At 41.2% G+C, this 12803-nt stretch overlaps 2 protein-coding genes across 4 annotated transcripts; one reads left to right on the forward strand and one right to left on the reverse strand.

Annotated features, from left to right (window-relative positions):
* Positions 1-1848: 1848 nt before the first annotated feature.
* LOC4325038 (transcription factor bHLH128) lies at positions 1849-7274 on the forward strand. Its single transcript, XM_015758367.2, has 6 exons — positions 1849-2639; positions 5722-6110; positions 6194-6328; positions 6444-6509; positions 6658-6726; positions 6910-7274. Exons 1-6 carry the CDS (start codon positions 2189-2191, stop codon positions 6961-6963), a joined length of 1164 nt encoding a protein of 387 aa, XP_015613853.1. The 5' UTR covers positions 1849-2188; the 3' UTR covers positions 6964-7274.
* Positions 6907-10217, reverse strand: LOC4325039 (uncharacterized). Of its 3 annotated transcripts, none has more exons than XM_026022409.2 (6): positions 9384-10217; positions 8539-8660; positions 8411-8451; positions 8015-8113; positions 7795-7939; positions 6907-7670 (listed from the first exon to the last, which is right to left on the reverse strand). In XM_026022409.2, exons 1-6 carry the CDS (start codon positions 9979-9981, stop codon positions 7593-7595), a joined length of 1083 nt encoding a protein of 360 aa, XP_025878194.1. In that variant the 5' UTR covers positions 9982-10217; the 3' UTR covers positions 6907-7592. The 3 variants fall into 3 exon arrangements, with proteins under 3 accessions (XP_025878194.1, XP_015613862.2, XP_025878195.1); XM_015758376.3 differs by having other exon boundaries at positions 7775-7939; XM_026022410.2 differs by having other exon boundaries at positions 7523-7709.
* Between the last annotated feature and the right edge of the window lie 2586 nt (positions 10218-12803).

Consider the following 12803-nt stretch of genomic DNA (forward strand, 5'->3'; position numbering starts at 1 on the left):
CCCTTACCCTACTAATTGTCTGGGAAATTTGGAAGAAAAGAAACCAACATGTCTTTGAACAAAAGGAGACCACAGCCCCTAGCCTTATGGCTAAAATAAAAGATGAGGCAAGAACCTGAACCATGGCAGGTGCAAAGATGCTCAGAGAATTTCTTCCTAACCGGCCGCCTGTAGATCTTGAAAATGTTGAACAGTCTTTTTTTCCTTCACCCCTAGGGGTTGTATTTTATTCCTTCTATATTCAATGAAATAGCACAATCTTGTGCTGATTCTTTTCAAAAAAAATATTTGAGTTTTAGTTATTTCAAATTCGAAAAATAGGTTTATTTGATATTTTAAAGCAATTTCTATATAGAAAGTTTTCGTACGAAATACACTGTTTAGCAATTTGAAAAACGTGCTAACGGAAACCAAGCTAAACATGTATCTTAATCAGATTTGCATCTCATTCCTGCAGAATGCATATGTCTAACCGAAGAAACGAACATTGGATTTAGGGTGTGTTTAGTTCACGTCAAAATTGAAAGTTTGGTTGAAATTGAAACGATATGACGGAAAAGTTGAAAGTTTGTGTGTAGGAAAATTTTGATATGATGGAAAAGTTAGAAGTTTGAAGAAAAAATTTTAGAACTAAACTCGACCTTAGATGTATCTAAATTCTGATGCTTTCTCCATCCAAAAGGAGAGTTTACATAGAAACAAAACTATGGTTGACTTTAGTTTTTTTTTTTTTTGCCATCAATTAGCTGCAAAATATCCTTCCTACACCCTAGTAGTAGTAGCCAGATGGTCGGCCGATCGATCCATCCACACGAGGAGTCAAAAGAAGGCCGGAGATTGCCACGAAACGGACGCGTGCGTGCGTACGTTCGCCAAGAAAGAAATTCAGTTGATCACTTCGTTACAACTTGAAACTACAAGACGGATTCCGCACGCGCACAAATTATATGTGTGGGTCGCGTGGACAATTAACTACCTTTTCAGGTCGGCGCGGGAAAAAAAGCCCAGCCCAACTTGCATTTTCACGTGACGTGGATTTTTTTTATTCTCTTCCAACAAAATTAATTCGTGTGATTCAGAGAGTGCCAACACAACGACTGCGAAATTAGAATATGCATCTATTGTTGCGTATATGTGTGTGGAGCTTTCAGCCTTTCACTGAATAATAATAATAATAATTGGATAGGATTTCATTGCCGTCTGCAAAAGGGGGGGAAAAACAAGATAGGATTCGGTGGGCGCAGCTATCTACTCCGTATATCGTGCTAATAATTCTGAAAAGCTACAAACAATAACGTTTAATAATTTCAAGACATCGGGATACGTTAAAATAGCTCTGTTTAGTCACTTTGCACCTATTTAAGGGGTTTCTAGCTGCTGCAATTTCTTTCAGAATCAAAGCTCCCCCTAAAGCTCCCCCTAAACAGTTCATTTTTTTTAAGATTCTATGATGATGTAGTTGTATAATCTAGAAAATGAACTAAAAGTCATAGACTGGAAAACCCAGCTTTTTCATTTTTTATAACTTGGCTACTAACCAGTAGCTTCTTAGAATATTAAACTTCCAAAACAGGTCCAAAGCTATGTTCTTTTGGAGGTGCAGGGAACCTCTCCTCTTCACGCGGAAACGCATGAAAAATGCATCACTATATATTTTTTAAACAACTTTCTTATAAAAACTTTTGCAAATAACACATTATGTATGAAAGCGTGCGCGTTAAAAAAGAAGGAATATGAGTTTTGAGAACTTAGAAGAACACAACCTAAGTTAAGAGAAGAAAAGATTGAAAAGAAAGTTAGTAGTAGTAAGTCGTTTCAGTTACTCTACACTAGTTAAGACATGATGGCAGGTCAAACAGGCCGACCCACCACCTGAGCCGACGTGGCTGACCAAGTCACCCCCGGGGGTATCCGTATCCCGACGTGTGCTAACCATCCGAGCTGTCAAGATCCGACGTGGGTTGTGAAGGCACATGGCCACACCCACACATGTGCACACGCATCGTGGGAGTCGCCCCGTCCACGTCACCCTTCCCTTCCCAGGCCGACCCGAACCCGCTAAAAAGCAGCGGAGGCAAAGCAGAAGCCGAAGCCGAAGCCGCAACCTGCAAAACCAAGTCCACCTCCGCCTCCGCCTCCGCCTCCGCCTCCACCCACCACCACCACCGCCGCCGCCGCGCCGCCGGAGATGAACAGGATGACGGCGCCGCACGGGGGGATGCCGCCGCCGCCGATGCCGGCGGCGGGGGGGCTGGCGAGGTACGGCTCGGCGCCGGGGTCGCTGCTGGCGTCGATCGCCGACTCGGTGATCCGGGGCCGCGGGGTTGGGGTTGTCGATCAGCTGCATCATCATCAGCATCAGCATCAGCTTCCGCCGCCGCCGCCGCCGCAGCAGCAGCAGATGGTGGGGAGGTACTTCTCCGCGGAGTCGTCGGGGCTCACCTCCTGCGAGTCCAGCTGCCGGACGACGACGACGACGTCCACAGCGGCGGCGGCCGATGTCGGGCGGCACCCGCTCGAGCGCGCGTACGGCGGCTCCGGCGAGATCCACGTCGACGCCTCCTCCGCCGCCGTCCCGCTCTTCCGCCACAGCAGCTCCCCCGCCGGCCTCCTCTCCCGCCTCATGGCTGACCCGCACGGTACGTTCCCCTCCCTCCCCGGCGACGAATCCGTCGATCTCGCCGTCGCCGGCGACGGCGACGGCGACGGCAACGGGTTTAGCTTTGCCTTTGCGTGTGCCACCATATTCGCTACTAGCTTTTTGCGTGCACTTGTCGCCGTCCGATTGGTTCCCCGCTCCCCGCGGCGACTCGCGCTCCGCCGTCCGATCGATCACTCGCGTCTCTGATACGTGATAGCTTGCCTTTGGGTGGCTGGCAAATGTCATGAAGGGTTGCTAGGACTAAATTATTTTAATCAAAGAAGGAAACAGAGAGTGAGAGAGAGAAAATAAATTATGTATCCTGATTAGTTATCCGAGAACCTCATCTCATCCATATTAGTATCATATTCTACTATCATAATTGACCCACTATTATATTCATGCGAGTCCCCCACTGGCACATACTCCAGGGGCATATGTGCTGTTATTACTGTACACAAGTAAGCTTAATTAACTTCAATAATGGTGCTCGTGACAGTGCAATAATGCATCTCTGGCAAGAAGTAGAACAAAAGAAATGGAAAAGAATCCCATCCTCGCACACTGTATCTAGTGTACTACTCCTATATAAGTGCATCAGGTTTATAGTTATTAGTTCGACCGTTATATTTCCAATTGTAGAGCTTGAGTACTGCCTAGCAAGTTTAGTATGACTTCCTCCGTTTTTCCAAATACATGTAACTGTTAATTAGTATTATTATAGCTTCAATCACTAATAATTTTTAAATATTTTGACTATAAAAAGTCATATTGTTTATATTTAGGATGTTGATCCAAAACACAACAACGACACAGATTTATAGTAAAAAATGTCCGTTACTAATGTAACTTAGGGCTAAATATAGGTAGTCTCCAGTAATTACAGCTGAAGGAATAGTACTAAGCAGCGTGACACTGTCCTATACATTATGTGCTGCAACATACTTAGTACAATGTACAGTATTATCAAGTTGATATGATTAGGCTGGTGCATTGTATGTTGCCGACATGACTGCGACCGTTTATTGGCGCACTTGCTGGCGGCCATCTGCTTGCAGCGAACCTGGACACATGTCAGTGTCCGCAGAATTCATTTCCTAACAATGAAGCACGTACCACTCGGTTCACTGCACCTGCTACTAAACCTCTCTCTATCGCACCAGAAAAATAATTTTGTTGTCGATCAAAACGGGCCCCATGGATTTAATTTTTGATTTATTTTCGAAGGTGCAAGATAAGTCCCCCAAAAATGCCGTTTTCTTATATTTATTCGGAAGGTTAAGATAAGTGATTCTTGTTGGTGCAGGTAGGAGTATGATTTAAGATAAGTGTATCGGTTAGTTTAACCTGCTGGCTCTGTCAGCTATGCTCCAATCATGCATAATGCAAATGTCACCAACAAAAATATATTGTTTGTTTTTCTATGGTCATGGTTAATTCAGAAGGGATAAAACGTTATAGTAATATCAGGTTCTCGTTGAGTTTGAAAAGTCAATCCATTTTTGTTGATTAATGTCACCATGCATAAGGTGAGTGACAGCAACGGCAGACATATCTTGTCGTATGAGTCATGCTGGGGCCAATAGTATATTCGAGCAATACTGCATCACTGCCTTTTTTCAGCATGATAAAATAGTTTGAATATAAACAAAGGAGTATAAAGGAGTTTTTTTTTTCTGTAAAGCAAAGGTTAAAAAAAATATTACCAGGGACGGCATTAATAATTGCTACTGCATCGATCATGGTAAATTCATTACTGTTGCAACTTGCAACTTTTCATCATGGGCTGATATATCGGATCAGATGCATTCACGGATAAGATGTAAAGGCGATGACAAATATCCAGCTTGAGTAATGGCCAGGTGCTATGCTAGATCTAGCTTAGATTAAGCCTTGGCTTTAGCTTAGCTTTTGTTTATGCCTTCATGGGGTAGGCTTTTAGATAATGGATGCCCCATACTGATTGTCTTTACTCTTTAGCCGATTTACACAGACATTTGCTGTTTGATGGGGCCAAAAATAGTTTCTTCACCATCTGTGTCGTTTCTTGCAGTACTGTTTGGTGTCCTTGCTTTCTGAAAAGAAAATTGTTCATTTCTAGTTTTGTATCAATGGTTAGAACCAAAAGTTGCAACAAAAGGTTCTTGCCAAAATCAGTCACAAAAGTTAACTTAACTAACTCTGTTTAGTTTCAGATAATGATGATAATTAAGATAAGATTTTTATTTTTTTAGAATTTTTACTAACATAATGAAAGAAACTTTCAAATAAAATTTAAAATTTTCTATTAAAAATTAATAACATACCTAAAATTTAAAATTTTCAAATAAAAATTTGAAACTCTAAACTCAGATTTGAAAACTTTCAACTCAAATTTGAAACTTTCAACTTAAATTGGAAAACTTTCAACTTAAATTTTAAAACCTTCAAGTCAAATATTTGAAAACACGTGTGCTGCAGATTGAAAAAAAAATCGAAAAGAACACGACAAAAATTAAACCGCGCGGAGGAGAGACAACGCGAAAATAGGAGAAAAATCACAAAAAAAAAAATCAGCAACGTTATAGTTCGGCACCCTTGGTCCCAAAACAAATTTATTTTTCACCTACTTATACTTATTAATAAAAAAAATTAGAATACCTTCACTTATCAAATTTAATGCAATTATTTGTCTTTTTATCTACTCCAAATGTATTTATCCACTACTTTTATAAATTCCGATGCAACAATTATTAAAAAATAAAGTTAACTTATTTTGGGATGAAATAGAGGAAACAAATGAACTTATTCTGGAACGGAGGGAGTAACTAATCTTCGAGGTACTACCTCTATCCCAAAATATAAGACATAACCTTATATTTTGGGATGGAGGGAGTACCATACTACTGTAGTACTGTATCACCTTGAAAGATTTTTTTTTTTGGTAATATAAGAGATTTATCGTTTATACAGTAGTTTGTTTTAAAGATTGGCCAAAACTTACAAAAACTGACGTGATTGTTATGAGTTATTAGTTATGACCACTCACTGACAGAAGAATCTGTTGCAAAAACTGACGTGCTGCCTGTGATGAATTGCAGGCAATGGCATGGCCGCGACGAGAGGGATGGGCGGCTACTCCGGCGGCGGCGGCGACGCCGGCGCGATGGCGCACAGGAGGCTGAGCTCGCAGTGGAGCTTCTCGCGGCAGGACCTGCCGCAGATATCGGAGATGGGCGGCCTCATCCCCGACATCGGGGAGAGCATCGTCACCGGCGGCGGCGGCAACAGCTCCAGCGATGGCGCCGGCCACGGCGCGCAGTCCTCCTCCTTCCTCTCCTCCAGGAACTTCTCCATGAGCTCCTGGGACGACACCAACTCCATCATGTTCTCGCCCCCGAGCAGCAGCAAGAAGGCCCGCGTCGCCGCCGCCGCCGCCGGCGACCACGGCGACGACATGGTCTCCAGCTTCAGCAACATCGACTCCCAGGTAATACTCCACACTGCCATGGGTACAATTCAGATTTGTGTTTTTGCCCTTGTGCTGAAACTGCATTTCTTGGGATTATCCAGTTTGGCTTGTCGAAGCAGTCGTCGCTGGAGATGGCCGGCATGGATGACTTCTTGCAGCTCCAGCCAGACTCCGTCGCCTGCAGGGCCCGGGCAAAGCGCGGCTGCGCGACGCACCCGCGGAGCATCGCTGAGAGGGTTAGTCATAATTTGGCAATTTTCCCTTCACCCATCTTTGCATATGATATGATTATGATACGATCGATGTTGGATGCTGGTATGGAGATCTCATGTTTTCTCTGTGCTGTTTTAGGAGAGGAGAACGAGGATTAGCAAGAGGCTGAAGAAGCTGCAGGATCTCGTGCCGAACATGGACAAGGTAACTCAATGAACTGTTTGGGTCATTTCTACCAATTGAACCTGACAATTCTGAACCTGATTGGAGCTGTGCTTGTCCCTCGGTTATAAATCGAAATTAGTTCAAAATGTTTGATGTGATATTTACTGGATTCTTCTCAAATATACAGCAAACGAATACATCAGACATGTTGGATATTGCTGTAACCTACATCAAGGAGCTTCAGGGCCAAGTTGAGGTATGCTAGCTCCACTTCAGAAATCTCTTCAGAGAAAAAAAAAAACTCCCAACAGGTTTCATTTGCATGTATAGGTAGAGTTATTAGTAACTAAGTTACAGATATATTCAGGGAATTAAAATGGAACTGTTACAGAATTACATCTGAAATAAGTCTCTCATATATTGAAATTGATTTATGCAGAAGCTAAAACATGACCAAGCAAACTGCACTTGCTCAGGCAAGCACGATTGCTGAGGCTGGAGAACCAGATCTCCGAGCTAATGTTGTAATGATGTGATTGGTGAACCCAAAGTTTTGCTTCAGAAGATTAGGGTGTAAAAGCACTTCACATGTCAAGTGGCCTCCATGCCTCGCCCTCCCCTTTATCGGTTGTGTTATGGACAGCGTCAATGACTTGAAGAGTAGGCGGTGACAAAGTAGATTAATTGTTGTATTTTAATTGATGTAAGGCAGTGGCTTGTATGTAAAATCATCCATTTCAACGCCAATGGGATTGCTTCTTATTATCATTGCTCTTATTAAAAGTATCCTCCTCTTTGGCACCATTTTTGTGAATTACCGACTCATTACTGTTGTTTTTGCTGTAAATCACCTTGTATGTCTCCTTTTCGTTTTTCCAACAAACTTATTAGTTGTTGTGTCATTTCCATGATCTAAAAATACAAATGTTTTTGCAGAACCAGGATTCTAAGTATGCATATTTTTTTCTATACATAATGTCAGGTATGTATTCAATTTCTGGTTGGAAGAAGAGTTGCACATCTGAAGTTTATTTATCATCAGCCTTGAAATATGAAATATGGAACAGTAAAGCCAGGCTAGCATTTCATATGTGTCACAATACCACTATACAGTTTGTGAAATCATGTAGCAGAGGATCTTGATACTGTCCTTGAGAACAATCTTAGGTAGCGTAATCTTCGGTTATCTGTATTCCTCTCCTGCAAATTTTACAGGGGGATGGTTCCTCAAAAAGAAGACTGAAGCAAAAGAACTTAATAGCATGAGTAGGCCATTGTCAGATTTTGTACAGTGCTATACTCACAGCCTTGATTGTGTTCTTACAAGAGATGGCTGCAGCGCATCGTAGTGTCCGTAACCATCGTAGAGCACGCAGATTGGATTGTCCTTGCCATACTCCTGACCGTATTCGGCGATGATCCTGGGGCTATCAGAGCCCTTGGTATACATGTAAACAGTGATAGGCATCCTGCAATATGGCATCACTCAATAACAATTGCAATTATGCAGAGGAAGATATGGATAACACAAGAAAGGTACCTACCTAAGAACATGGGAGCACATGAGCAGTTCAGGTTCTCCTCCCCAAACATGAGGCTTTCTTATCTGTCTCACATAGCTCTCGAAATCTCCTTCAAGAAACCTATCCATCATAATGAAGATTAACCAGAAAAAAAAATACATTATCTGACTGAGGCTTTTTTAAAATTTATGGTTGAAACATCATTAGACTATGAGTTAACAATGAAATCCAGAAGGCAAACATGTAGGAGTAATAGCTAAAGCCAGTCGTTGCATGAGAATTTCACATATGGATAAACCAGCAAAAGTGATTAGTTTGTCATTTTAAGCATATTTTTAGTTATACTCCTTCTGCTTCTGCAAAAGTATCATCAAAGGTAAAAGATGCATCAAATAGACAACAGGAAGGAAAAGAAACCATTCAGTGTCCCCTCTTCTCCTGACAAACTCATCTGCTACCTGGAACAGACAAAAAAAAGTTCTTCAGTGGATCACACAAGTTCACTGAATTGCATAGCCATCAAGTGATGAACATTGAACAATCACTTTCGATCGAAGCTCATCGGCAAGCTCCTTCTGGATGCTATCGCTTGGCGACTGCTTTCCTCTCCTTAAGCAGGCACCGTACGCAACAGACCTAAAGAGGCATCTCCCATCGCCTGTAATTCCTGAAATGTGAAGACGACATCATTCTAGCTACATCCTATGTTCAGCAATCTAGAGCATCAACTGAAGCAAAAATAAGAACACAATCAGAACTGATAAGTTAGACTGTTAGAGAGTGCAGTGAAAAAATTATTCCGATGCACAACAGGACATATGTAAAGAAGAAAGTCACTATTTTCTTTTCTTCTTTCAAAAGGGAAGAGACTGATCTCTCATCTAATTTTGTCAAAGCGGACACCAAATTATTTTAAGCTGCGACCTTGACCTTAAACTAGCATATAGTATACACACGCAACAGGGAAAGAATCGCACAAGAAAAGCACATCTAGGAGCGACAGGAAAGGCATCTTGCTACCCGATTAGTTTATCGCTTCAGATTACAGCCTTTAGACTGCAAATCAACACTGATCTCTCCTTTCTCCCATATCTACTTTTTTTATCCCCGAATACTAAAATCAGTGATCTCTCTTACCACTAATCACAACCAAAAAGAAAGCCCACCTTTTCACAAATGGGTAACAACTCCCTAATAGCAACCTTGCACTAATAGCAACTAACTCATTTGCTTCCTCTGCAGCATCCAATCACTAACCAAGAAAATAAAGAACCCAACAGGAGAAGAACAAGAAAGAGGTAAGAGGAAAGATCAAGGCAATCAAGGATCCAAGGGGATCAATCAAAACAGGAGCCGGGCATCGCATCATTTCGCGATCGGCGTCACGTACGGATCGATCGCAGCGGGCGGAGCTCCCGATCCGACATCCGCCGCGCCGCGATCCTCCTCTTTCCTCCTCCTCCTCCTGTCGTCGCCGGAGACGAAGGGGGATTGGAATGAGGCAGAGAGGGGACCAGGCTCGTGGGCGCACGAGAGGAGGAGATGGGGGGGAGGGAAGAACAAATTGGGCGTGGAGGGGGGGTGGGGAGAGAGAGGATTGGGATGGAATTGGATTCCCCACGCACTCCGCTTCTGTCCCTGTTCGGATTGCCGCCTCTTTTTTTTTTTCTTCCTCTTTTCTTTTCTTTTTCTTTTCTAGTTCTCTCTTGCCTGCCACAGTGGCGCTGCCGCTGAGTGGGTGGAGGCGTTGCCGTCTCGGATGCTCGATTTCCCGCCACAAATAAATGGCGGGAGTGAGGGAGGGAGAGCCGTGGGCCGTGGGCCGTGGGACGTCCACTTTTGAATCTTGCTCCTGGGCCCTCCGTGTCAGCGGCGCATGGCTGATTTTTTTTTGTTAAAAAGGAAAAGAAAAAAGAAAGCCCTCCAGAAAGCGTTCCGATTTTTTTTAATCTAAGCACATGCGACCTCATAATTCCAAATGTGAGCATATATTGTCCTGAATTCTGTTTCTAATCAAACTAGCTAGCAGGCACAAAGCAAATGATCCATTAACATGTTTCGCTAGTATTACAATTAACTTTGTTGATGCAGCTTCTATGTGAAACAAATCAAGATTTATTAGCACACATAATATTATGATTTTGATGATCCAAGCAGATGGATTATATTTCAACCGACCGCTACAGTTCCAATTTTCAAAACGAAAACAACATCCAAGTCAAATATGGATTAAGAAAAAAAATGACGAAGAAAGCTCGAGACTAACGGCATGACGGTACGGTGCCCTATCTCGTAATGGTTGATCCAACCAATTGCAAATGGTAATAAGATTTTCTTTTCTGACGACAAACAATCAATTAGACCTAAACAAGTTGCTACGAGCTAGTGATTTGTCCAATGATCAGCAGCCATTAGTTTGTTATATTTCGTTTGACATTAAGTCCGATGGAAGACCACTGCACACACACATGTGGGCTTCTTGATTAAAAATAGAACTACATCCATTACCTACTCATATTTGGAATTAGAAGGTTGCATGTGCTTAGATGTAAAAATTTCGGGAAAGCGTTAGAGGTGTAGTAGAGATCTATAATACTTTGAAAAAAATATTTTTTATATTTTAATAAAAATAAGAGGGCTGCTACAAAACGGAATCCCGTTGCAACAGGATAGACATATTAACTATTCTCTTGCACGAGTATAACAGGTATCAGGTACTACGTATTACAGGTACTGGGTAACAGGTATCAGGTATCATGCAGCTGGTACCACAACAGGTATCAGGTACTGTCTTGTACCGTTATCTAGGTTTTCTGAAAATAAAATAAAATTATAGTTTGCCATGTGGGTTGTTGTTCAGCGAAATTGTGTTCCCATGCACACACCTTTTTTTTAAAAAAAAAACGTTCATCAAAAAAAAATCCTGAAATAGTGTGCGCTGATAACACAATTGTGCTAAATAACATTTCCAGTTTGCCGTGATGCCATGTCCTTGGAATGAAACGGCTATTTACCTGCACATGAGTATGTGACATGTGTTTCCCTAGTTAAAGTATAAACAAATGCAATTGACATACCTATGGTTCAGATTTGCAACATGGAATTTTTTCGTAGTTCATATCAAAATTGTATTCTGGATACGGAATTCGTGCATTTCAAAAAAAGGTTATGTATATGTAACCGTTAATTTTCTCTTGACACGTATAAATAATGGTTTATATAGTCGTCATCATATAATTTCTCTTGTTTTTTCGTCGTATGTACATGATATTAAAGTATGTTACTTATTTATTTTCTTACGTAGACACGTGGACTAAATTTATCCTTATAGTCCCCACTAATTCTTCCGTTCCATGAGTCTAGACAAGGAGGGGACCATGCCATTCCATGGTCTTCTATGGATTGCTTGATACTCGAGTGGTCTATTTGCTTTTCAATACTCCATCCTTTTTAATCTTGTCGTCTATTTTTTGTGTATAAGGTTATCAGAATTATCGTTGTTTTTTTTAATCTTTTGACAACATCCTTCTTAGATTGCCAAGACGTTTTTACCTGTCAAGTTCTCCACGAGCCATTTTTTTTCTTTTTGGAGAACTCGTTCTAATCCATCCATTCCATTGTCAAATAGTGTCCAATTATCGAAGACCTTGTCATTTTTCGATCGTCAAAAGTGATGGGTGGGGCTATCCTCCAACAATCACATATCCATGGTTCATCTCTATCATCATTGCCATCAACCTCTCAATAGCGCACACCTATATCATGTGTTGTTAAAGCTTGGATCCAATGGCCAAGAAAATTCACCCTCATATGTCTGTGTTAATAACAAGAGATTTGCTAGATTTAAGGGCATATGAAAATTTGTAATTTTTCAGTCACCTAAAATTACACATTGCTGAGCTTAAAATTGTAGTGTTATGCAATGTGCAACTTTATTTCATTTTATAGTTTTAATTTATTTTCATCTGAGTTTGAATTCTTTTTACATGGAATTTTATAAATGTGCGTAATTGTAAATTTATTTCATTTTAGGTTAGTGTAATTTATTGTTTAACCTTTTATATATGGAAGAATGTATGTTGTTTTGAATAATTAAAAGTGGAGGTGATGAGAACCATCCAATTGCCATTCATGGGAAGAGAAAAAGCCTAAGAAAAATAATTTCAGACCTGTTCATATAGATGTATATGCATCGCACTACTGGAAAAATACTTGGTCCAGAATTCGTGTTGATGTCAAAGCCGACACATACTTCCTCCGTCCTAAAATACAGTAATATAGTATGAAATATAGTAATATAGTACGAGTTTAGATATATTCTAATACTACAAGCTCTTTATAGAGGCCTATCTAGATTCAAAGTGCTAGCTTATATTACCTCCGTCTCAAAATATAACAATTTTTGGCTATGAATCTGGACACACAGTTGTCTAGATTTATAGCTAAAAATGTTTATATTTTGGGATCTCATTATTTTTTGAGATAAAGGTGGCATCATCATCATCATCATGATCATGTCTTGACCCTAAGAGACAAACACAACAGAGGTCTCTCTTGCACAACACTAGTAGCCTGGGCCCAAGGCTGAAATGTCACCAACAAACTTTGAAGGCCAGTCCACGAGTTTTCTTCATTCATGTCGGCCCTCGAATCACTGTCTTGCCTCCTGTGGCATTTTCTTCCTTTTTGATCTCATGTCATCGTCTTCACTGGCTTGGCTTCCATGTCCTGTCAAGCCATAGCCTAACCCTGCATCTTATCACTGTTGCATCTTGGGACAAAACTATACCATGAGGTACTAGCATTCAAC

This window comes from Oryza sativa, chromosome 1 (genome assembly GCF_034140825.1).
Source record: "Oryza sativa Japonica Group chromosome 1, ASM3414082v1".
Lineage (NCBI taxonomy): Eukaryota > Viridiplantae > Streptophyta > Magnoliopsida > Poales > Poaceae > Oryza > Oryza sativa.

Coding starts and splice junctions, on each gene's coding strand:
- LOC4325039 (XM_026022409.2), bottom strand. CDS start 9,981: ATGCTCACATTTGGAATTATGAGGTCGCATGTGCTTAGATTAAAAAAA. Junction 8,114..8,410: donor AGAAGAGGGGACACTGAATG/GTTTCTTTTCCT, acceptor TATGATGGATAG/GTTTCTTGAAGGAGATTTCG. Junction 7,671..7,794: donor ATGCGCTGCAGCCATCTCTT/GTAAGAACACAA, acceptor TAAAATTTGCAG/GAGAGGAATACAGATAACCG.
- LOC4325038 (XM_015758367.2), top strand. CDS start 2,189: ATGAACAGGATGACGGCGCCGCACGGGGGGATGCCGCCGCCGCCGATG. Junction 6,111..6,193: donor TCAGCAACATCGACTCCCAG/GTAATACTCCAC, acceptor GGGATTATCCAG/TTTGGCTTGTCGAAGCAGTC. Junction 6,727..6,909: donor AGCTTCAGGGCCAAGTTGAG/GTATGCTAGCTC, acceptor TGATTTATGCAG/AAGCTAAAACATGACCAAGC.